Here is a 25,070-nt window from a genome sequence, read left to right on the forward strand (position 1 = left end):
TTCCACGGTGATTCTTCGATGCAGTAAGAGCTGCAGCTTGTAGATCGGGTGCACTACGTTTTTCTTTAAGGCTTTGCTATCTGGTTCGAGCTCGACCTTGAAAAGTGGTTGCGGTTTTTTGTTTCTGTTAACAATATTGCTAACATTTTTGGCACAGAAACCCCTGGCCTTAAGGGCTTCTTGAATTTCAGAGGGGGTGACGTCAGGTTCTATACCTTTTAGCACAACTTGCAGTCCCTTGCTGCTTTTTAGTTGATAGGTGTAAAAGTTATTTTTTGTGTCTTCCAGGTACTTAGACACAGCTCGGAAGTGTTCTTCAGACTTCGTTTGAACCTTTGTTTCGTGAATGTTCCCTTTAATAAGCGGAACAACATGGAAATTCTCGTCCCCGACCAGCGCAACAATTTTGTTGACCAGGGCGCTTGAACTTTTTTCCCTTACGTAAATAGGGGGGGCTTAGGTTTCCTTTGGATCTCCTGCCCCAACTCTGGTTGATTGTTGTCCGTCTCTGCTAAGATGGAGAATCGGTTTCCATTGGAGCTCCTCGTTTGATCGGTGCTTTTGTTGGTTCGATTGATCTTGGGTTTATTGCCAACCGTGTTGGGTGGACTAAGCTTGCGCTTAATCTGGATGTAGCGGTCCATGCCGGTCTGTATAGCCGGGACCGCTTGTCGCTTATCGAGGCTAGCTGTTTTTGTTGCCATTTTATTTTGTTGTGCGGCCGTTGGGACCGAACTCGCAGTATTGGTAGTTGGTTTAATTATTGGTGGTGAGTTTGCTGCAGAAATTTTAGCACTGCTTGTTGTTGGAGCTTCATTCAGCGAAGCCGGCGGTGATGGGGTTTGGCATTGGTAACTCCATGATGCGGGAGTTGGGTGAGCAGAGAGGGTGAGCAAGATCTGGCTCTCTTGCTGTCGACGGTCAGTAGAGTCGAGTTGCTCTTTGTCACCTTCTGATGTTGATCTATATCTCTAGTTGAGAAATAGGAGTAGCAAGCATTTCTTGGGTTGACGGAGCTTCTACGCTCATTCTTTTGATCGCTGCTCATTTTTTCGAGCTTGTTGTGCGTGGCACTTATTTGTTTAAATTAAATTAAATCAAATTTTGAATTTAATTTTGAAATTACGCGCCCAACGTTCGCACCTCAGCACTGGTCTTACAGTTGATGTGGCAACGCCACTCGCTCATGATCGCCCTCCGAGATAAGTTGGCAGCGCTGTCAGCTGTTTTATCAGCTGCAAAAATTGCAAACTTATATATTTTGCTAACCACCTGCACACGCGGTCATTCAGCACGCCTAGGTTACGCGCAGAACTATGGCACAAGTCCACCGTTTGTTTTTGCAGATTTGCCGCTAACACTGTTCAGCACAACCACGTTAACACAAGATTTTCGCGCAGCTCTATCGAAAGACGTCCGCTTCCACGAATGTGTAGACTTATTAAGCCGTTTCTGTTTCTGTGCGAGGTGATCGACAAGACAATCCTCCGAAATGAATGGGAGAAGTGGTTGAGGGCGTTTACAATATACCTCGAGGCCGAGGGTATTGTTACCGAGAAGCGGAAGAGGAGTAAGCTACTGCTTTTGGGAGGAGTCCAGCTACAGTCAGTAGTATACTCTCTACCTGGTGCGCTGGTGGAGCCCAGCGACGAAAATAAAAAAGACATCTATAATACCCTCATCGACCATTTAAATAAACACTTTTCACCGAAGCAAAACTCAACGTTTGAAAGACATCTATTCAGAGAATAGAAAGCTTTGGTGAATTCATGTTGCGACTCCGCCAACAAATGCAACGATGTGCATTCGGATCCTCAAAAGCGGAGATTGAGAATATATGTCTAAAGGATAAAATCATAGATGTGTGGGCACCTCTAGACCTCAAGAAAAGACTTCTGGGAAAGGAGCATTCACTAGAGGAAGTGATCGAAGCATGTCAGGTTGAGGAGCAGATCAACAAAGAATCAAAAGAAATGACATCAAGACCAATTGCGGAACCCATCTGTAAAATTACACATCGTGGTTTTAAACAGAGTGGGGAGTGTCCCAGATGTGGAAAATTCGGACACACACACAACGACCCATCATGTCCGGCAAGAAATGTGACTTGCAATAAATGCTCGAAGCCTGGACACTTTGCCAGGAAGTGCCGAACTAACTTGAACGACCGATTCCTTAAGTCCCAAAGGAATAACCTGAAAAGGCCCGCACGTATATTCGCTCTGTCGAAGAGGAGGCCACCAGCTCCAAATTCAAAAAGGGCGAAACACATTGCTTTAAAGTATCAAGCGAAGATGAAGAGGAGTTCATACGATGCCGAGTGGGAGGCCGTGAAATTTCTTTGATTATTGACTCGGGGTGCAAGTTTAACCTTATTAGCCACGCGGACTGGTCTCTGCTAGTGAAGAGAAAAGCCACAGTCTTTGACGTAAGAACTCATACAGAAAAGCAATTCCGAGCCTATGCCTCTAATAAATTACTACGAGTAATGTATATTTTCGAGGCCCCAATTTCCGTTGAGCCGGGTACCGAAGAGATTGCCTCATTTTACGTGATTGAAAATGGAGAACAATCTCTGCTGGGCCGGGACACGGCTATAGAATAAAAAGTCCTCCGACTGGGAAGAAACATTAACCGTATTGAGGAAATGGAGCCTTTTCCAAAATGGAAAAACATTGAAGTAAGCCTTTCCATAGATTATGATGTGAAACCCGTTCAACAACCAGTGAGACGAATCCCGGCAGCGCTCGAGGACAAAGTCATGAAAAAACTGGATGAAGCCCTGAGTCGAGATATAATTGAACCAGTCACGGGCCCGAGTGCTTGGATATCTCCCATCGTGCTTGCGTTTAAGGAGAACGGGGACATCCGCTTATGTGTCGACATGCGACTGGCAAACAAAGCAATCCTACGGGAAAACTACCCATTACCAACTTTCGACTGCTTTATGACCAGACTCAAAGAGGCTAAATTCTTCGCACGCCTAGACCTCAAGGACGCCTATCACCAACTGGCCCTTGATGAATCGAGCCGGAAAATAACAACGTTCATAACTCCAAGGAGACTTTTCCGCTATAAGCGTTTGATGTTTGGAGTAAATTCTGCTCCCGAAATTTTTCAACGCCTTCTCGAGCAGATGCTATCTGCGGTACCTAACGCCATGAACTTCATCGATGATATCATCATCTTTGGAGCAACTGACCTCGAAATCGACAGCGCCGTAAAAGAAGTATGCCAGATCTTCCAGGAAAATAATGTCCTACTGAATAAAGAAAAGTGCATCTGGAAGACAAGCAAACTAAAATTCTTCGGACATATTTTATCCGACAAGGGAATAGAAGTCGACCCTGAGAAAATTGACGTCATCCGATCCGATCAGAGACCCAAAGAACAAAGAAGAAACGCGGAGCTTCCTCGGTTTGGTGACCTACGTCGGGAAGTTCATTCCGGACCTTGCAAGTCACACAGATCCTTTAAGAAAACTGCTGAAAACTGAAAGCAAATTCACCTGGGGCGAAGCCGAGAAAAATGCTTTCAGCAACCTAAAGAATCTTCTATCCAAGGTACCCAAATTACGAGTATCATATTTCAATCCAAGGCATCGAACACGGGTGATTGCGGACGCCAGCCCGGTTGCCCTTGGGGCTGTGTTATTGCAATTCAAAGTCGACAACGAACCTTTAATAATTACCTTTGCTAGCAAGGCCCTGTCGGAGGTGGAGAAACGCTACTCCCAAACGGAAAAAGAGAGCCTAGCGCTGGTTTGGGCAGTGGCGAAATTTTACTACTATCTGGCAGGCCTGCACTTCGAACTCGTAACTGATCACAAGCCCTTGGAAGCCATTTTCAAACCAACATCCAAGCCCCCAGCTCGCATTGAAAGGTGGCTGCTACGGCTCCAGGCATATACGTTCACCGTTATCTATAAATCCGGAAAAGAAAACATATCAGATGCGTTGTCTCGACTCTGTCAACTACCGGCGGTAAAACCAATCGACCACAAGACGGAATACAGCATCCTTCGCGTCGTACAGAGCTCTATCCCAAGATCTATGACAATTCATGAAATAGCAGAGTCTTCCAAGAGGGATGAAGAGATTATGGATGCAATCAGTTGCCTGGAGAACGACTCCTGGAAGCCCGATAGTTCAGTGGGCTTCTACCCGTTTCGATATGAGCTTTCAGCGGTTGGCTCCCTCCTTTTGAGGGGAAACCGCCTAGTCGTGCCAACATCTCTGAGAGTCGGCGAGACAGCAATGAAACGCCGCCTGCGATCCAAAGTATGGTGGCCACAAATAGACAGAGAGGCAGAAAAGTTTGTCAAAGCTTGCAGAGATTGTTGCCTGGTATCACAAAACATCAGACCACCCCCTATGGACAGGAATCCTTTTCCCACTGGCCCTTGGATTTGGGTAGCGTCGGATTTACTAGGTCCGCTTCCCAACAATGAATATGTTCTAGTCTTCATTGACTATTTCTCACGATATATGGAGCATAAGTTTCTTAAAACCATATCTTCAACGACCCTGGTAGAGGCAATGAAAGAGATCTTCTGTAGACTGGGATATCCTGAGCACCTACGAACGGATAATGGGCGCCAATATGTTAGCGAGGAGTTTTCTAACTACTGCAAAGCGTGCGGCATTAAACAAGTTCGAACCCCACCATATTGGCCGCAAGCAAACGGGGAAGTTGAAAACATGAAGTTGTAAAACGCTTAAAAATAGCATACGCAAATGGGAAAAACTACAAAGAGGAAATCCAAAAATTCGTTCTTATGTACAACGTAACCCTCCATGGAACAACAGGGTCTGCGCCCACAAAGCTGATGTTCAACAGAGTCATCCGTGACAAAATACCGGGCATTGAGGATATCTGCGAGAATACCTTAGACTCTGGAGAGAGAGATAAAGATATTATTGAAAAAAAATAAGGGAAAACAGGCAGCCGACAAAAGAAGAGGGGCAAAGGAAGTCGATATAGAAGTGGGCGACAAGGTGTTTTTGAAAAACGTAGTGTTCCCAAACAAACTTACATCAAACTTCGACAAGACGGAATTTACGGTTTTAGAACGACACAATAATATTGTGGTGATCGAAGGGGTGGTAGAAAACTAACAAGAAATGTCTCACATCTTAAGAAAGTTCCAGCTAGCCAAACGTATCCAGCCTCCTGCCCAACGCCGCAACCAGATGACAGCTTACCGGAATCAACACCTACCCCGGAGAACGCAGTACTCCAGGCCACAGAAGAAAGCCTCGGGATCCAGCCACCCTGCCGCCATTAAAGCTAAAACTTGTTAATAAAGGAGGGATGTGGCGACCGGCGTAAGCGGGTCATTACAAGTAATATCTATTTTAACTAATGAACCCGTCCTTACTATATTCGACCCACAATTTTCTATCGAGCTCCACACAGACGCGAGTTCTGTTGGCTATGGCGCTATTTTGCTGCACCGAATTGAACAGAAGCCTCGAGTTATCGAATATTTTAGCAAGATGACATCTTCAGCAGAATCACGTTACCATTCATATAAACTAGAGACACTTGCTGTCTACAATTCTATAAAACACTTTCGCCATTACTTGCATGGACGTCATTTTTTTGTGTTTACCGACTGCAATTCGCTTAAAGCCTCTCGTACAAAAATAGAACTGACTCCTAGAGTTCATAGGTGGTGGTCGTACTTGCAATCTTTCGAATTTGATATTCAGTATAGACCAGGTGAGCGTATGGGTCATGTTGACTTTCTGTCTCGGAATCCGGTTCCAAAAATTGTCAAGAATTCAATCTGACAGAAATATCCGACATCTGGTTATTGGCTGAACAGCAAAAAGACAAAGAAACTTCTTCTATTATCTCTAAATTGCGTAATGACGAATTGCCCGAGGATTTGGCCAAAACTTACGAAATACGGTCTGGAACTCTATACCGAAAAGTTCAAAGAAATGGAAAGACTCGATGTCTGCCCATAATCCCAAAGCAGTTTCGGTGGTCCGCTGTCAACAACGTACACGAGTCAATTATGCATCTCGGGTGGGAGAAAACTCTTGAGAAAATGTACGAGTTCTATTGGTTCGATAAAATGTCTAAATATGTTTGCCAACTTGTGGACAACTGTATCACTTGTAGACTGTCAAAACCTCCGTCTGGCAAAATACAATCCAAACTCCATCCCATTCCTAAAATCGACATCCCGTGGCATACGGTTCATGTGGATTTTACAGGTAAGCTTAGCGGAAAAAGCGACCAGAAGGAGTATATAATTGTGTTGATAGACGCGTTTACCAAATTTGTCTACCTCTCTCAAACTATGAAGTTAGACTCCGATAGTTGCATTAAGGCAGTGAGATCTGTTATATCGTTATTCGGTGTTCATCCCGACTTATCGCTGATCAAGGTCGTAGTTTTGCTAGTTCAGCATTCCGTGATTTCTGCTCAGCACAGAAAATGGATTTACATTTAATTGCCACAGGTGCTAGTCGTGCCAATGGCCAAGTGAAGCGAGTCATGAGTACTCTAAAGTCCATGCTAACCGCAGTTGAAACTGGCCCAGGATCTTGGCAGGATTCTTTAGATGAGATTCAGCTGGCTCTTAATTAGTTACTAAAGTCAGTCCATTAGAGATACTTATTGGCAAAGAAGCAAGGCCATTTGGTCATATACCTGTTGTAAATGAAGAAAATATTGTCGATGTTGGCTCAGTTAGAGAAATGGCAAACCATAACATGGAAAAGAATTCCAAAATTGATAAAGCTAGATTCAATAAAAATAAAGCTACTATTGTAAAACACAAGGTAGGAGAACATGTTTTGCTTAATATTGAGGAACGTCATCAGACCAAACTAGATCCTAAGTTTAAAGGTCCATTTGTAGTGGCCGAAGTATTACCAGGAGATCGATATGAACTTAAAGCATTAAATAATAACTTATAAATATTCTCATGAATCTCTGCGATGTATGCCTGAGAAGAGGATTACCACAGTGTTTGAAGATGAAAGCGCAGAAGACGCCAGTGATCAAGACAGTGAGGGCTGTGATCTTGAGAATGACTAAGAATTTGTAAACCTCCGGACCTATTCCAAACGCGACTTTCTCTACCATATGGGTGCACGAGTTATGTGGTTCGCCATTTTGTTAAGTTTAAATTTGGTAACGGTTGGTAGTGTGAGTTAGTTGGCCGGCTGTGAGCTGGGCTAACAAAAGATGGACTAGCCGGTTTGAAAAACTGTGTGCTAGTAGAAAAATGTATTGAAAATCAAGAACAACGATTTATGTGTGAAGAAGATAAAATTATGATTGATTGATTGAAAGTTGATGGTTATCCAGATCTCTTGGCTTAAATGTAATAAATGAAATGTTTTAATTATTTGTATTGGTTTGCTTTAAAGTAATAAATAATGAAGAATAACTTTAAATTTTGAGAAAAAAAAGAGAATAAGTCATTGAAAAATTCTGTTTAATTTTTGTTCGAAAAAAGAAAAAAAGGTTTCTAATAAATTAATAACGATGATCGATATTAAAGGAAGGCCGTGTCGCAGATCATTTGAATTTAATGAAATTTTTAGCAATTGCGTCTTTCTGCTTGGCACGCGCCATGCAGGCGCCTTTTCTATTCTTTTAATGCGCGGCAGACAACCGTTAGAGTTTCTGCCGAACGTAGTCTGGTCGCGGGTAGGAGCGGGGGGAAGTAGATGTCTGTACGAAAACGAGAAGCATACAGAAAAATGCGGTGTGCATAAGTATTGGTGTATACGGACTGGAATAAGTCTCCAAAATGTGTTGGTATTGCATGTAGAGTTAAGAACTACGCATAATTCTGATTTTGTGAAAAGAGAATTGGGTCAGTCAGTTTTCGATCATTACGCATAACAGACATGCCTCGCTCACGCGTCAGAAAACGTTGCGCAGACAACGATAGTAGTGAAGAAAAAGAAGGGCTTCCTGATAACTTTCGACATATATATATATATAATGAACAATAATAAGATATACACAAACAAAAATAGAAAAATACACTAAGTGAAATATATATATATAGTGACATATCCATAAGTCCCTAAGACATACAACATGTACACCCAAACACACCCACACACCATACACTACTCTGGATGTACCCAATCGATACCAGATACCTAATAAGTCACCCACTGGTAGACTAAACATCCGTTGCCTAATTTAACCATTCCTTGCTTAAACCCTTGCATCATCGTCACGTTCTCACGTTCAAAGCTCGGACTCGCAATCCCGAAAAACAGAAGTATTAGATTTCAATAAACGAAATTATAAGAATCTAAGAGCACTTGTATCCAAGAGCGAATGCACTTGAATACAAGAGAAATGCAAAGATAATTCAAGTCAGCAACTCCAAAGCTTTCTCTCTTCATTTGATCAGAACCCTAAAGTCTAAAGTCCATATTAGAAAAGCTCGAAACCGAGGCTTGAACGTCAATCAAATCAGAGTAATTATCAGAGTTCAGTTTGAGGCCTAATTATAATCGGTCGGTGTTCTTCTAACCTAAGAATCAAAAATTCAGTAAAATAAAATTATATTCTTTTTACAAATGAGTATTGCGATTATTTAATTGACGCAGTCGGTAGGATCTGTTGAATAAAGAGTCCTTTTAGTACGGTAATGATCCATAGAAGGGTACGCTTTACAACAAGCTATTCAGGATCGGCGAATTAAAACAGTGATTCTAAAATTATTTTGAGATCCGCAAAAGAATCTACGTGAAAGTAGTATTCAAGAAAAATCCCGTGTGGTAAGTAACATCTGCAAAACAATTTTAAAGAAAATCCCGTGCGGTCGGAAACAAAATTAATTAAAATTTTGAATTCCGTAATTTAAAACCAAAAAAATAAACTCCGTGTATCCAGATACTTATACAAATACACCATGGCAGTTCCGCAACATTCGGAAACCCACTTAAATTAATTATTAAATTAAATTAAAGAACTGAATTACTACGATGACACACCTGGCAAGCTGTCTGGGTTTGTTAACCAGGTCGAGCAGCTACTTAACTTATACCCTACCCAAGATGCCAGGCAAGCACATGTGCTCTACGGAGCAGTAAAACGCTTTCTAGTGGATGCAGCATTGGAGGTCGTGACCCAAGAAAGAGTAAATACATGGATGGATAAAAAGACGGCCCTGGCGATGGGATTCAAGGATCACAGGCCCTACATAACACTTATAAGATAACTGGATGATACATCATACCCGGAAGCATCTGTAAGTTCATCGAGAAGCTCGAATCACAATATTGGATTATGTTTGACAAGCTAGAATTAGAAAGCGACCCTGTCGATAAATCAAATAAAACTGAAATGTTAAAAAGAACTGTTAAATCTGTAATAGATCAAAAATTGTCGGATAGAATTTATATGTCATTGGCACGCAAAGATATCGATATTATTTATAAATTAAAACAAGCTTCAATGGAGCCAGGCCTCAGTCCAGAAAATCAGCATTCTAATAGATCAGAAGGGAACAGGCGCAGGAACAGGGGAAATCATAGTCAAAGCAATAATCAAAGATATTACAATAATAGAAATTACAATCACAGCAATTATTATCCTGGAACGAATCAGAATAACAATACGCAACCTCAAAATTCGAATCAACCTACAATAAATCAAAATCAGTATTCCACTCGTCCCATACCGGTTAATCAAAGAGGAAATTATTACACGTTTAGAAGGGAGTTAACACAAGGCCAACAAAACAATCATCTTAACAATTCCCTTAATTTCCAACCTTCAACTTCAAATAATACTAACGGTCAGATGCCGGTAAGAAGACAACGAGAGAGTCAAAGTGGCCAAAGCAGTATTGATGTAAATTTTCATCAAACTGTCTCGGACACTCAAGTGACACAGGAGGACGTACCAGTCCCCATGTAAGAATAGGTTATCATAACAAAATTTACAAGGGAATGATCGACACAGGTTCATCCATCAATATCATAAGGGAAAATTTTGAAAATTTAGAAGAAAATGAACAAAATCTAACAGTGTATACCATTAAAGGGGAAATAAAATTGAAGAAAAGCATAATAATGAAACCCACTTCAGTATGTCCGTCTGTTCAGAAATTCTATATCCACAAATTTTCCGACAATTATGATTTCCTGTTAGGTCGAAAGTAAAAGAGGATACGAAAGCTAAGATAGATTATGATATCGAGACGGTAACTCTGGGTTGACGAACCTTTAGGTTTTTGGAAAAAAGAAGGGCGAGACCGCATCTAAATGCCTCGACCCACAGCAAAAGGGTTTCCTCCAGTGGAGGAAATCAATCCAAAGATGCAAAAGGTTAAGACCGCACCTAAGTGCCTTAAACCAAAACATCAACAACAGAATAAGGAGACCGCATTACCAAAATGCCTCACTTCAAAAGTTGTCAGTGACACAGTGGACAACGATGTAACACATCTCGATCCCATGTCCGTTGACAACGATATAGTCAACTTCGCGATCAACAATGAGTTACGCGAATGTAACGAGTATAGACTCGAACATCTAAATGTGGAGGAAATTGAATGTTTAAAAAAAAGTTCTATACGAATATAGAGACATTTACAAGGAAGGCGAAAATTTGACCTTCACCAGTACTATTAAACATGTCATCCAGACTCAGCATGAGGATCCAGTATACCGTAAACCCTATAAGTACCACCAAGGTGTTGTCCAAGAGGTCAACAAACAAATTAATGAAATAATAGAACAAGGGATCGTAAATTGGGTAGATGCCAATATTTTATTACCATTAATCTAGCTAAGGGTTTTCACCAAATCCAGATGGACGAAAATTATAACACAAAAACTGTTTTTTCGACTAAGCATGGGCATTACGAATATACAAGTATGCCTTTTGGCCTAAAAAATGCTCCAGCTACTTTTCAGAGATGTATGAATAATCTTTTGGAAGATTTGATATTATTGTTTACTCCACTTCATTGGAAAAACATATTTTATCTCTAAAGAAAGTCTTTGAGAAACTAAGGGACGCCAACTTGAAGTTGCAGCTAGACAAATGTGAATTCATGAAAAAAGAAACTTAATTCCTGGGACATATTGTCACAACAAATGGCATTAAACAAAAACAAACACTAATGCAACCACAAATTTTCCGTTACCTAAGACACCTAAAAAGATAAAATCATTTTTGGGATTATGCGGGTTCTATCGCAAGTGCATTCCTAACTTTGCCAAGGTAGTTAAACCCATTACCCTCAAACTAAAGAAAGGTGCTGTAATAGATATCAAATGTAAAGATTACATCGAATCATTTGAAAGACTAAAGGTTTTGATAACTTCAGATCCTATATTAATCTACCCTGATTTTTTAAAGCCCTTTTCTCTAACAAATGACGCGAGTAATGTATCTATTGGTGCAGTGCTATCACAGAACCATAAGCCCATTTGTTATGCCAACAGAAGGCTGAACGAACACGAAATCAACTATGCAACTATTGAAAAAGAATTGTTAGTAATAGTTTGGGCGACAGAATATTTCAGGTCATACTTATTTGGCAGGCCATTTGAAATAATGAGTGATCACAAGCCATTGGTATGGCTCAATAATATCAAAGAGCCGAACATGAAATTAGAAAGGAAAATCAAACTTAATGAACTCGATTATAAAATAAAATATCTTCCAGGCAAAGAAAACTATGTCGCGGATGCTCTTTACCATACAAAGATAGAAGTCATGATTGGCGAAGTCGCAAACAGCGTAGACGCAACTATACATAGTGCTAATGAAGATAATTTAAATTATATATCCATAACGGAGAGACCAATCAATTTCTTCTCTAGACAAATAGAGATAGAACAAGAGAGAACGGTATAGTCGAGTTACCCGACTATCTGATACCCGTTACTCAGCTAGTGGAAGTGGGAAGGAGAGACTTCAACACTGACAGTTTTTGGCGGCCCACATTTTTCAAAAGTGTGGGCGTGGCAGCTTCGGGAGGTTTGTGGGCGTTAGAGTGGCCGTGGCAAAAAGTTTTTTGGCAAATTGATAAAAATTTACAAGACCAATGCAAAAATGAAAAAATATTAAAACTGGTTTTAAAAGTGTGGCGTGGCGGTTTTGGACGGTTTGTAGGCGTTAAATTAGTATAAAATAATGTCGAATGGTCCTGCTGTATTAAACGAAAACGAAGTCTGGTCAACAGTTGTCGAGGGGGCGACCGGGTTATCGCGTTTGTGGCTGTCTGGGGGTCTACCCTGAACGCCGGTAATTGGTGGCCAAGTTGGTCGGATTAGTGATCAACCGGCTCCTGGTCAGGATCACCGCTCGCCAAAAATTTTTGGATCTAAGGCCATCTTCGAGGAAATGGCACGCTTTGGCTGCCTTTTGGCTCTCAGAATTCTTGGATTAAGCACTTGTTAGGAAAGTCTACGCTGCTTGTTTTCGCTGATATTCACATTAACGAAAATGAACCGGTTCACTTGTTATTTGTTTAATTGTTTTGCCGTTGGTATTTTTAATCATGCACTTTGTGGGAAACCGGATGCAATTCTGTACAGTATATGGTGATGGTCTCTCCACAGCTGTACGGATCTCTTGTACATTTTCACTAGCTTTCACAATAGAGGTAGGAAAATCAATAAGGGAGCGATTAATTCCAGGGTATGCTATTTCCCCTGCTATTTCCTCCATGTGGTCGACAACCTCCACGGTGTTAATCACGTTTGCTGTGTTGTCGGAGGTTTTAGACTCCTTGCCGCCCATCCTGAGAGTTTTGTGAAACTACGGTTTTCCTTCAAAAGTGTGTTCCTTGTTAGTCCTGGATTCTTCCAAAGTAGGTCCTGTTATTTTAAGGGTTGATAGTGTCCTTGCTCCTCGACATTTTTCCTTCGACTGGAGTTATCCCGAGTGTTAAACTTGTTCAAGTTTAAGTCTTCCAGGATATTTACTTTTGGATGTTCACCATGAGTCTTCCCGGCTATAGACTGACGGATAATCGCCCGGGTATTGACGTACCCGGGTATTGACTACGGCTGTTTACCCGGGTACTGACTATTTTATCTGTGGGCCACGTTTTTTTATACCAGCATAGAGCTGTTTCTAATCTATTGGTCTTCTATGCCAAGTATTCCGACCTAGGAATCATATTTTTAACTTTCCCCTATTTCGGGAGTCGATACCCCTTCGCGTCCCGGAACTTGTGCCCGGAACTGATGTGGGTTTTTTTTTCTTTCTGCAACCTATTGCGGCCGCTGACCTGGTCATCGGAGACTCGTTTATTGTCGACTTGCATTTTCTTTGTCGCAATCCAACTGAGTCAACGCGATGATAGTACCCCTTCCACTGCTGTTAATTCTGGTTGTGAATCTTCAAAGTCTTACGATCTCACGAAAAGGGTGTACGCAACAGGCTCGAAGTGATCTTTGCGTTTACGCATGGAATGACTTCGCAAAAGAAACCGTACGCCATTTTTTTTTTATTTTTTTTGTTTTTTAGTATATTTTCTTTTCTTGTTCTTGTTATGCGCCCATAAGCGTGTGGCTTCGACCCACGACACTCTGCTGACTGCGCTAGCCAGGCTATTATGTAAAGATAGATGTTATCGGTTGTGATCTTTTTTTTTTCTTCAAGAAGGCTCGTACGAGCACCGGTATCTAGTAGTGCCAGTAGTTCTACTCCATCACCCTTAGTGAAGTACGCTCATCTCCGTGTCCGCGACTTTCTGTTTAAAGCGTCGGTGTTCGGTTATGTTTCATAAAGTTTTGGTGTCGTGCCAATGCATATTCCTGCTCTCGTTGTTCTAGGTTCTTATGTGATCGGTAATTCTGCTTGAGCTTAGGGTAATTTACGGGTATGACGAATTTCCCGGTTTATCGTCCTTACCGGACTTCTGGCAAACACGACAAGCGGACTCATGGAATCGAGACGTGCATGGATTCTTGGTTGTGGGGTGTTGGCGGTAGAAATCCACTCCGTATCCACACACATAGCAAATCAAATCATAGCAAAGAATTTTTGGACCCAGGAGCTGTTCTTTTGGACACGCGGCTGTCTCCCGGTTTGCGTTGGAATTCTCCACAAGGACACCATCGGGAAAACGTCCTTGCAATTCTGAGCGTTAGATCTCATTTACTGGTCTATTTGCATTGGTTTTCCATGGTTTCTTAACCACCGATCCACTCTGAGCCCCCTTTTTAAGCTCTGCCAGAGATCTTATTGGGGACGTCAACAATAACCACCATTAGGAGTTCAGGTTGTCCTTCAAAGATCTACAATTCATCTCGGCGATCTTGTGTTTTAACTTAAGTGTAAGTTGTGCATGTCGGAGAATAATCGCTGAGGACTCGGTATACCCTTGTTTCTCTCCATCATTCTTTGATCTTCATTAAGTCACTTCAGTTGTGGAAAAAGCACGTTTATTTCCCCGTTGAGCGAATAGTAATCAATATCGTAATCTTGTGACGATCTGTCGGTGCTGATAGCTCAAGGATGGCCAGGAGTCGTTCAGATATTTATTTGATTCGGGTGGGGCTGCTGGAAGAGAATCCGACCCGAGTCCCAGAGGAGAAGACGGGAGAATGATACAATAATTGAGTCTTTATTCGTAAGTAAGCAAAGTATTTACAGTCGCTTCAGGGTGGCTGCAGTCCTCGCGGCGAGATCGGGGTGTACAGCTCTGCGAGGGATACGGGTGGATGCCGGACTCCCGAGATGGCCGCTTATAGTCGTGGGTCACGTAGCCCTTAGTTCCTCTACTGCCTGTGAACGGGAGATAATTGGGAGAGACCGTCGGGTCCGGGTCGGTCAGACTCTATAGTGAGAATAGTTTAGAGGCCGGTTGGTCTGCTAACGATGAGAAAAGTTTTGAGGCCGGCGAGGTTGCAATTGTGAGAACAGGTTTAGAGGCGATTAGGTCTGCTAGTTATACAAGCGGTCCGGTGAACCGATCTTGCTCCGTTCCTACTAGTTCATCCTGGAGGTCTTGTCGCCGATCGGCGGCCAAACTGAATGCCTTCCAGAGGGCTGGGATCCGCCTTATATAGCGGTTTGGGCGGAAGGTAGTGCGCCGCATATCCCAACTGATTTTAGGTTACATTAGTGTGGCCGATCTATTCCGGGACAGTTTGACCCTTCGCACGATCTTGGCGCACGCGCGCATTGTGTTTAAACTTAACTGCGGGTTGTGTGTTTTACTTCAATTTATTTCATTACCTTCATGTTCTTTCTGCTTAAATACTATGTGCGCGTTCGGCGCGTCCCAATCTTCAGCTCGATCCTCCAATAGTTGCCAATACCACTTGCTTGCTGCGCCGATCAGCAGACTCTAAACACTTGTAGTCGACATATTCCATATAATTCATGTAACCTTTCCGCACGGAATAAAAACTTTCAGTGGTAATACCGCGGCCGGTTCCGTCAAATTTTAACTCCCGAACACCCTTTTGTACTGGCGCTTGAAACGTTAGGCTACGAGCTAACTCGGGGTGCAATTAGTGACTGGTATCTGCTGCTACGCATTGTTCACGACTCTCTGCTTGTGTTCGCGATTGGGTTACTCTCCCGGTGGAGGTTTGAAACAATACTTTCTTTTTTGTCCCCTTCATTTATGTATTTGGGTTTGGCCTAGTACGCCGGCAGCGTGAACCAAAGAAACTAAAATCGTCCCCCTCCCAAAATTAGTCATGGAAAGCCGTAAAGAGTCGAGCCCCTCAAACGACCTGGGTCCTTAGCCTAGTACGTGGGCGTCGATTTTACGTTTTCCGGTCAGTTCCCCCACATCCTCTGTACTGTATCGTCAAATAAACGATATACCCGCACCGCACCGCTAAATGCGTTACCATTATATCTGCGCTCCTGTCTTTGGACTCAACCTTCTCGAACGACCTGGCTAATTGGCCTAATACGTTGGAAGCGTTAGCCACCCTCAAATTATATTTACGTTAATTACAAAAAACGTCGAACGGCACTCAGTTGCTCGATATTATAACAAGGAAATCTCCCACATTCGTGATTTAAGGAATTTTTTCCAACCGATTTTTTTAATGGCAAAACAAAGGACTTGCGATTTTAAAGGGATGATAAACAAAAGTGTTCTCAAAGTCATGCCTCTATTCTAAACCATTTACGCGTGTTCTCGGTTGCAGAAGTTGGGGACTTGAAGTTAGGATAAATAGTAAAAGAATTAAACGCGCGCTAACTTTACATATGTCCAATATTCTATACATAGTCAAATTAATTAGGACATTAAAAGATGGAATTTATGCCTTTTTCGGTGCCCTTATCTCCCAATACAGAAATCTAGTTCGTTGAACCTAGTGACACTATTCCTTAACAAATATGCCCAATCCTTTCGTTGGGCGCCAATTCTGTTACGTCGGTGGATTCGTGCCTGTGTCCTGGGTAAGGACTCATGCCGAGGGAGGGGCAAACGATGTTCACGCACCATGATGGCAGCGTACGGTCGTCGATTTTGGGTCGTGGGATCTCACCTCTCCAACAAAAGTTCGTTAGTCAGCAGTCCTCACTGCCCACAAGCTGTAGCTTGATCGTAAAACGATCTGGCAATGTTTCGACCACGTTCCCTCCCCTTTTTCCAAGGTTGTCCATCAAACGTTATGTTATTGTTTTTGACCTACTACACTTCTCACGTCAGCACCCCTTCTGGAAATGTTTACCTACTCAAATATAGTTAATAGTTAAAATAATACATATATTATTGAGTAATAAATTGTTGGCTAGTGCATGTGTATACAAAAAGAATTAAAAGTCTAGCATACAAATATTATATAAGTTGGCTATAATTGTTTTTAGCGAGGAGTATCGAATTCATCAACAAGCTAAGGTGAGTAGTCAACAAAAATGGTTGGCTATTCACGATACTAAGTCGCCCTGAGGGCTCTTGTGCTTGCTAAAAAGCAAAAAAAGGCGGAAGACTCACTGCTGAAAAGTAATTTTTATTTAAGACAATATCGAACACAAAATATTTAATTTCTAATAAACAAGAAAATATATTTCTTTAAACCTGACACCCTTCGGTTACCATTGATACAAAAATATACTTATATTTACTAATGGTGTAAAAATGAGCACGAGAATATATGTATACATATGAATATGGAGAAAACTCGTGAACAGGGTTCCGTCAAACTTACCTCACTTTAAACCGCAGCGATGAGATCTCGACGCGTTGGATCCTTGGTGTTGCTATATATATATTATGGAGTTTTACATACATATACCTTCGTGCACAAATACTTGTACCCGAACAATTATAAGATATACACAAACAAAACAGAAAAATAACTTAGTGAAATATATATATATATATAGTGACATATCCATAAGTCCCTAAGACTTAGCACATGCCTCACAATAATCACATACAAATGTAACTCAAACACCCACACCCTACACTACTCTGGATGTACCCAATGGTTACCAGATACAGATAGTCAACCATGGTAGACTAACTCCGTTGCCTAATTTAAATATTCCTTGCTTAAGCCCTCGCATCATCGTCAGGTTCCCACGTTCAAAGCTCGGACTCGCAATCCCGAAAACAGAAGTATTGGATTTCATAAACAAATTATAAGAATCTAAGAGCACTTGTATACAAGAGCGAATGCACTTGATCTTAACATAGAAGATATCGAGTTAGGTATGCATTACCTGATTAGGAATTTTAACCCAATTACTAAACACGATTATTTGAAACACCTAATTCGGAGAATGCTAAAGATAAAACATCGCTTGGTCAAGACAGACGAACGAATTTTAATTATATTCACGTTCCTAGCGAGGTCACTAAAGTTCGATTGTTGTTGTATTGTTGGACTTATTAAACAAGGCACACTCAGTGCAATATATTAAACCCATAGAATTTTCCTAATAATTATATAGACCAAATATACTTTTACATGGATATTCCTGAACAGTTGTCAACCAGATTTTACAAACAAATTCAATTCAGGAAACATCATTAATTAAAATTGTCATGCAATGATGATTCCTAATTTCTAACATTAGAGATTTTCAAACGATTTATTCCACAATGTACCGTTTGGAACCAATAATTACTTAGAAACAAGGAATTATAATTCCATGTAAATACTAGCTTTTTCCAAATTATGCACTACAACTTTTGTATCATGATAATTAGTTTGACTCTGTATTTAGCATAAGGTTTAAAATATACCATGAATTATTGTTAATATTGTAAACAAAAGAAGAATCGACATTGAACTATAGGAAATTTCAACCAGGAAGCATGTTATGATATATCCGAATTTAAGACCGGAGGACAGGCAAAGTCAATGATTGGGGGGTGAATATCCATGCCCCTAGACTTAAGCACATGGCTACAATAATACATACAGCACGTACCCCAACACCTTGCACTACTTGGTTGTACCAATAGTTACCAATACTGATAGTCACCATGGGTGACTAAACATCCCGTTGCTTATTTAATTCCTTGCTTAGCCTCGCTCTCGTCCGTTCCACGTTCAAAGTCGGACTCGCAATCCCGAAAAACAGTATTGGATTTCAATAAACAAATTATAGAATTAAGGCACTTGTATACAAGAGCGATGCACTTGAATCCAGAGAAATGCAGACAATTAAGTCAGACAACCAAAGCTTTCTCGCTTTGTGATCAAAACCTAAGTCTAAAGTCCATGTTAGAAAGCTCGAACCGAGGCTCGAACGTCAATCAATCAGAGTAATTATTAGAGTTCGTTTGAGGCCTATTATATCGGTCGGTGTTCTTCACCTAAATATTGTATCATTCAGTAAATATAATTATTTTTTTTACATATGAGTATTGCGATTATTTAATTATATATATTAATGATGAGTTTTTTTTTTTTGTGGCACGCTTTGGCTGCTATTTGGCTCTCAGATTACTTGGAGTAAGCACTTGTTAGGAAAGTCCACGCTGTTGCTTGTTTTCGCTGATATTCCGGTTCACTTGTTCCTTTTTTAATTGTTTGCCGTTGGTATTTTTAATTATGCACTTTGTGGGAAACCGGATGCAATTCTGTCCCTCCTCCGTGTACGGATCTCTTGTCCATTTTCACTAGCTTTATAGAGCCAGGAAGATCATAAGGCAGCGATGAATTCCAGGGCATGCTATTTCCTCTTGTGGTCGACAACCTCCATGGTGTTGATCATATTTGCTGTGTTGTTGGAGGTTTTAGATCCTTGCCGCCCATCCTGAGAGTTTTGTGAAACTTCGGTTTTCCTTCAAAGTGTGTTCCTTGTTAGTCCTGGATTCTTCCAAGTAGGTCCTGTTATTTTAAGGGTTGATAGTGTCCTTGCTCCTCGACATTTTTCCTTCGACTGGAGTTATCCCGAGTGTTAAACTTGTTCAAGTTTAGTCTTCCGGATATTTACTTTGGATGTTCACTTAAGTCTTCCGGCTATAGACTGACGGATAATCGCCCGGGTATTGAGTACCCGGGTATTGACTACGGGTGTTTCCGGGTACTGACTATTGTGTTGTGGGCTACGATTTTACGTTGGCCGGTCCAAAGTTCATGTGTCCGTTATTTGCCTTTGAGCCTGCTGACTCTCCAAACTCTCTTCTCAGTAAGTCGGAGTCTCCACCCTCTCTCGTCTCCATTTCTCGGTCTCCAACTCTCTTCTCTAGAGTCTCCAACTCTCTTTCTCCAGCCCAGAGTCTCAACTCTCTTTCTCCGGGTTTCGCACTGCCGTTACTACGCTTTGCCTTGCGACAACCATATGCGACAACCATCCGCATTTGTGCGGAGTTTCAACTCCTCACATCTCCCCTTTCTTCGGGAAAATGTAGAATCGGCCTTGCAGTTACCGCGGACACTCCTGAGACCTCGTTGACGCTTCCAGCTCCATCTCGAGTTCCCCGCGCCGATCTCCTTCCGCCTGGCCTGACGCTAGAACGGTTTCCGAGCCTAGTCCGTTCTCAGGTGCTGTCACTCTCAACTTCCCATATTTTGTGCCTTACTCTTCCCTGGTGGTGGTTGTCGCGGCAACACTCTGGTTCGCTCGCGGTCCGCAGCCGTTGACTCTCGCCTTGGCCGGACGCTGTAATGGTTGTCGGACTCGCAGTCTGCATCCGTTGACTCTCGCCCGGCCTGACGCTAGAACGGCTGCCGAACCCAGTCCGTTCTCAGGAGTTGTCGTTCTCCTGCATGCCTTCCCTGCATCCTTCCGATGGATCCGACTCCACGTTCTCCTTCTCCTCCTGATCCTGCTGTTTTAGGTCGCTGACATGTACCGTGCGTTCCTTTTTGTTCTTCCGGTGGCGAATCTTACATATCACTGGCGATATGAAATCCACAATTTGGTCGGTCCATCGAACCTCGGAGCTAGTTCGGCCGCAAACCCTTCAGCCGCTTTAGACAGATGGTGCTTCTTGGCCCACACCACTTCACCAACCCTTGGCTTCCACTGCCTTCTCCGCAGGTTGTAATGCCTTGATTGGGCCTGGGACACCTCTCTAGGTTCCTCCGCACAATCTCGACTCTGGTAGCCTTCCCGTACTAGCGTTTCTCTCGTGAGACTATGCGTTCCCTGAACGCTTTCTGCAATGCTTCCGCCGTGGCTGTTCGCAAAGGCACAACTCCGTCTACTTCGAAAACCTGTCGATCATTACCAACAACATACTGTTTCCGTGCTTCGATCTTGGTAGTGGTCCGACGAAATCTGCGCACACTGTCGCCCAGGGTTCCTCCGGGATCTGTGTCAAATCTTTCCCGCCGCCTGCCGCTGATTCGGTTTGAACCTTGCGCAGTCCTTGCATTTCCGAACGTAGGCCCGTGCGTCTCTCTGCATTCCTGGCCAGCAGTACCGGGCTGCAAGCCGTGCAATCGTCTACATGACCGCCTGCGGGGGAGTCGTGGTTTTCGCTCAAGACAGTTCTCTCAGCTGCCACGAAACACATAGCTTCCAGGTCACTACATCTTCGTTCCCTGCTCTACGCGGAATCTGCCTGTAAAGGGTGCTACCTCCCACACGTAGTCTGGGAAGTTTTGAGGCTGTGCTTTGATTTTTTCTCGCATTTCCTTGATCCAGCTGCACTCTGATTCGGCCCCCTTGTCCTGCGTTCTTCTCAGCATATCGGGTTCTGCTGAGACCGACTCTGGCAGTGGCTGCCTCGACAACGCGTCTGCTACCACGTTCAATTGGCCTTTCCTGTATGCTACCTCGAAGTCGTACTGCTGCAGCTCCAACGCCCTTCTGGCAATTCTTCCCGAAAGGCTTTCTATGCTGTTCAGCCACTTCAGCGCCATGTGATCCTTCACTACCTTAAAGTGGTAGCCATCAAGGTACGGCTTTAGCTTCGAATGGCCCACACAATTGCCAAGCACTCCATTTTTGTTGTCGAGTAGTTCTTCTCGGCTCCGTTTAGGGTCCGGCTGGAATATGAAATGACCCTTTCGCCCTCTTCTGTGTCCTGTGTGAGGATTGCGCCAATCCGTAGTCACTGGCGTCCGTTTGCAAGATGAACGTTTTCCCGAAGCCGGGGCACGCCAAATAGGTCGGTAACCAATCTGGCTTTTACCTCCTCGAAGGCTTGCTGGTGGTCCTGTGACCATGTCCACTTGGTAACCTTGCGGAGGAGGTCGTTGAGTGGTCTTACAATGCGCGCGAAGTCAGGCACGAAACGTCGGTACCACGATGCGACTCCAAGGTATAGCCTCAGCTCTCGGACCGATGACGGTGGTTCTAGCTGGGCTATGGCTGCTAACTTTTCTGGGTCCGTGCCTATCCCTTGGCTTGTGACGCGGTGCCTAGCTACAGAAGTTCTTGTTTGAAGAACTGGCATTTCTCCGGGTTTATCTTCAGGTTCGCTTTCTTTAAGCGGCGGAATACCTCCCTGAGGTTTCTCTTGTGTTCCTCTAGGGTGCGGCCAATCACGATGATGTCGTCTTGATACGCAAATGCATGCGGCGACATTTCCGGTCCAATAACCTGATCCAGGGCCCGTTGAATATGGTCGACGCGGAGTGTAACCCAAATGGCATCACTTTCTATTGGAAAAGCCCTTTCCCTGGGACCGTGAAGGCCGTGAAGCCCCGGCTTGACTCTTCCAGCGGTATTTGCCAATACCCATCCTTTAGGTCCAGACTGCTTATGAAGCGCGCCTCTCTTAGTTGGTCGAGGATGTAGTTTATCCGTGGCATCGGGTAGGCATCCATTATGGATTTCGCGTTTATCTGCCTAAAGTCCACGCATAGTCTCCATTTTCCCGTTTCCTTCTTTACCATGACTATGGGTGAGCTGTACGGGCTCCTTGAATGCTCCATTATCCCCCTCTCCAGCAGTTCGTCCACCTTCGCGTTGATCTCCCCTTGAATCTTTGGATTCTTGGGGTAGTATCTCTGCTTAATTGGTTTATCGTCATTCATGGTTATCGTGTGCTCGGCTATACTCGATGTTCCGGTCATGGCGTGAAACTCCGCGAGCTCTGTTTCCAGGAATTCGTTCATGTCGTCCTCTTCGCCTGTTGCCGAACTCCTCTTCTATTTCGATCTTTGCGTTGATTTCGCCGCACCTTCCATCTGCCAACCTAACCTGCCGTCGTATCCTTGTAATCGCTCCACGAGCAGCCAGCTTGTCCGCCAGCTCTTCACTTATGAAGCTTGCTGTTGCCCCGGTGTCGATCGTGGCCTTGTACGTGTCCCACCGATCGTTACCGCTGCGGACAACTGCTGCTCCTCCTCGATTAATTTTCCAGTTAGTTTGGAGAGGCGACACCCTGCCACCCTGCTCGCTGAGATCGCTGCCCATTTCCCGCTCTCTGCCAGCATTCCGTACTTCGGACTCCTATTTTTCCGCACATCCAGCAGAACAGCAGCCTCTGTTTTCGGCATCCTCTTGCCCAATGGTCGTATCCAAAGCACCTGCGACAAGCTTCTTGTGGATTGGCCACATGGGTTGGGTGTTGACCCGAGTTGCCCGCAAGAGTCGTTCCAGAGTGTCTCTGGGTGGTGACTGGCGGCCTCCATAAGGTCGTGTTGTGCCGCCCAGACTGACCCGGGGTATATCGTGCCCACTGCTCCTGGGACTGCGTGCCTAGCTCTCCTGAGTCCTCACACCGTCTACACGTGACGTGTGTTGCGGCAGGGGCTTTGTTGCGGCTGAATTTATGTTCTTCCGCAAAGGCTCATCTGCCAGGATCCACGTGGTAGGATCTCAACGCTATTCGGAGGTCTGGCGTGCAGTTTTCCTTGATGAGCTCCAGCGTTTCCTTCTTCCCATACCCAAGGGGTCTTATCAGGGTCTGCATCTCGACCATGTAGTCCTTGAATGCCTCCCTAAACCCTTGCTTCTTTTGTCTCACCTTGTCCGCGAGCTTCGTGAAGTATCCCATGGGCAGGAAATACGTCTGGAAACTGTATATGAACTCGGCCCAAGTCCTCCAGTGCTTGTTGTTGGCTATGTACCATTTCAGAGCCTTTCCCTGCATTAATTCCGGCATGGCTCGGGGAATCATGTTCAGGTCCAAACCGTACGTGTTTGCAGACCACTCCACCTGCTCCAGGAATTCGAGAGGCTTTTCTTCTCCGTCAAAACGAAAAGACCATTCTCTAACTTGCTTCGCCACCTTTGCGTAGTCCGGCTGGCTGGCCCGGGGGTTTCTGTACTTGGCCTTCTTTGCCTGCTCGTCTCCCTCCGCTGACCTTCCCGCTGCATCTCCTCCATGCTCAGACTTGCGAAGACCTCATCGCCCTCGGGGTTTGTCACCTTTACGCTTGGACCTGGTCTGTCTGGATATGCCGCCTCCAATTCTGTCCAGACGGCTGTGAGCTGTGGGTCGTTCTCCGTCTCCGCGTAGTACTCCGCTAGGGCCTTTCGCATGTCTTCTGTCCTTCCTGACAGCGATGTGCGCAACCTCTATGCGACATATGCGAAGTCTTCCTTCTTAAGACGGTAGATCCAACTTCTACCCATACTGCTTAATTTGTGTTTACTGCCGGGATAATCACGTTATTTGGGCGCCAGATGTAACGAACTGATTTTTTTTGTCTGCTCGCTACGGAATACGTGCGGCTAGCTCAGTAGAGTTTGTGCGTTCGTCCCACCAAATTTATAGAATAACGTGATCACCCGGTTACCAGTAATAACACTCGCAGTTTCGTTCTTGGATCTTTATTTGTGCTTGGACTTACAAAGGAATCTGATTATCCGGCCTTGGTGCTGGATGGATTGTCCACCGTCCTCGTTCCGCTGTCTCGCCGCTCCTGTCGTCCTGATTGTGGCGGACCTCCGTTGTTGGGCGCTCGTCGCTTGGGCTGAGAGTTGTTGTCTTACGCAGACTCACGGCAGCTAACGGCTGTGATCCCCAAGGCAAACGCCTGTGGAACAGCAACACGTCAACCCACGTCTGGTTCGGACTGGTGGCGCCGGTATCACGTCTGTTTGGATCGCACGGACACACCTGGGCGATCGCCCGGTTCAAGTTCGCGGTCTCCTAAAGAGTTCTCCGGGTCCACACCACAATCCCTGCCGCTTATCCTGTGCCCTCCTTGGCTTGGCTTCGCCTGTTGGGCGCTTCTGGGCTACTCGTGCTTCGTCGTACTGGACCTCAGCTACCTGCGTCTCAATTCGGAGACCTTCTCGTCCCGAACGTCTTGACGTAGCGATCTTGCTCCTTGTTGACTACCACGGCTGTAGCACCTCTGCTGACTTCGTTCTCACGTTGTTGACTCGTACACTTGTTATCCTCGACTGACTGTCCCGCTTCCAGCGTTCGGCCTGTTTATATAGGCCTCCTCGAACGGTTCACCCCTTTGATCTCCAGTCTCCGGATCCAAAGTCCACGATTTTACCGTTGGCCCGGTCCAAAGTTCGATGTGTCCCGTTATTTGCCTTTGAGCCTGCTGACTCTGGGCGATCGCCCGGTTCAAGTTCGCGGTCTCCTAAAGAGTTCTCCGGGTCCACACCACAATCCCTGCCGCTTATCCTGTGCCCTCCTTGGCTTGGCTTCGCCTGTTGGGCGCTTCTGGGCTACTCGTGCTTCGTCGTACTGGACCTCAGCTACCTGCGTCTCAATTCGGAGACCTTCTCGTCCCGAACGTCTTGACGTAGCGATCTTGCTC

The 25,070-nt window shown here is 44.1% G+C and overlaps 1 protein-coding gene across 1 annotated transcript; it reads left to right on the forward strand.

The window, feature by feature from the left end:
* Positions 1-835: 835 nt before the first annotated feature.
* Positions 836-13,013, forward strand: LOC122756552. Its single transcript, XM_044006648.1, has 5 exons — positions 836-888; positions 1,347-1,570; positions 2,727-3,417; positions 3,701-4,280; positions 12,927-13,013. The coding sequence occupies exons 1-5, from the start codon at positions 836-838 to the stop codon at positions 13,011-13,013; spliced, it is 1,635 nt and encodes a 544-aa protein (XP_043862583.1).
* The last annotated feature ends 12,057 nt before the right edge of the window (positions 13,014-25,070 follow it).

Source organism: Drosophila santomea, unplaced genomic scaffold (assembly GCF_016746245.2).
Source record: "Drosophila santomea strain STO CAGO 1482 unplaced genomic scaffold, Prin_Dsan_1.1 Segkk101_quiver_pilon_scaf, whole genome shotgun sequence".
Taxonomy (NCBI): Eukaryota; Metazoa; Arthropoda; class Insecta; order Diptera; family Drosophilidae; genus Drosophila; species Drosophila santomea.

Excerpts from the sequence above, each read along its gene's own strand:
- LOC122756552 (XM_044006648.1), top strand. The coding sequence starts at position 836 with ATGGGGTTTGGCATTGGTAACTCCATGATGCGGGAGTTGGGTGAGCAG. Across the intron at positions 1,571-2,726 it reads TACCGAGAAGCGGAAGAGGA|TGAGACGAATCCCGGCAGCG; the intron begins GTAAGCTACTGC and ends TTCAACAACCAG. Across the intron at positions 4,281-12,926 it reads AACGCCGCCTGCGATCCAAA|GATATTTACTTTTGGATGTT; the intron begins GTATGGTGGCCA and ends TAAGTCTTCCAG.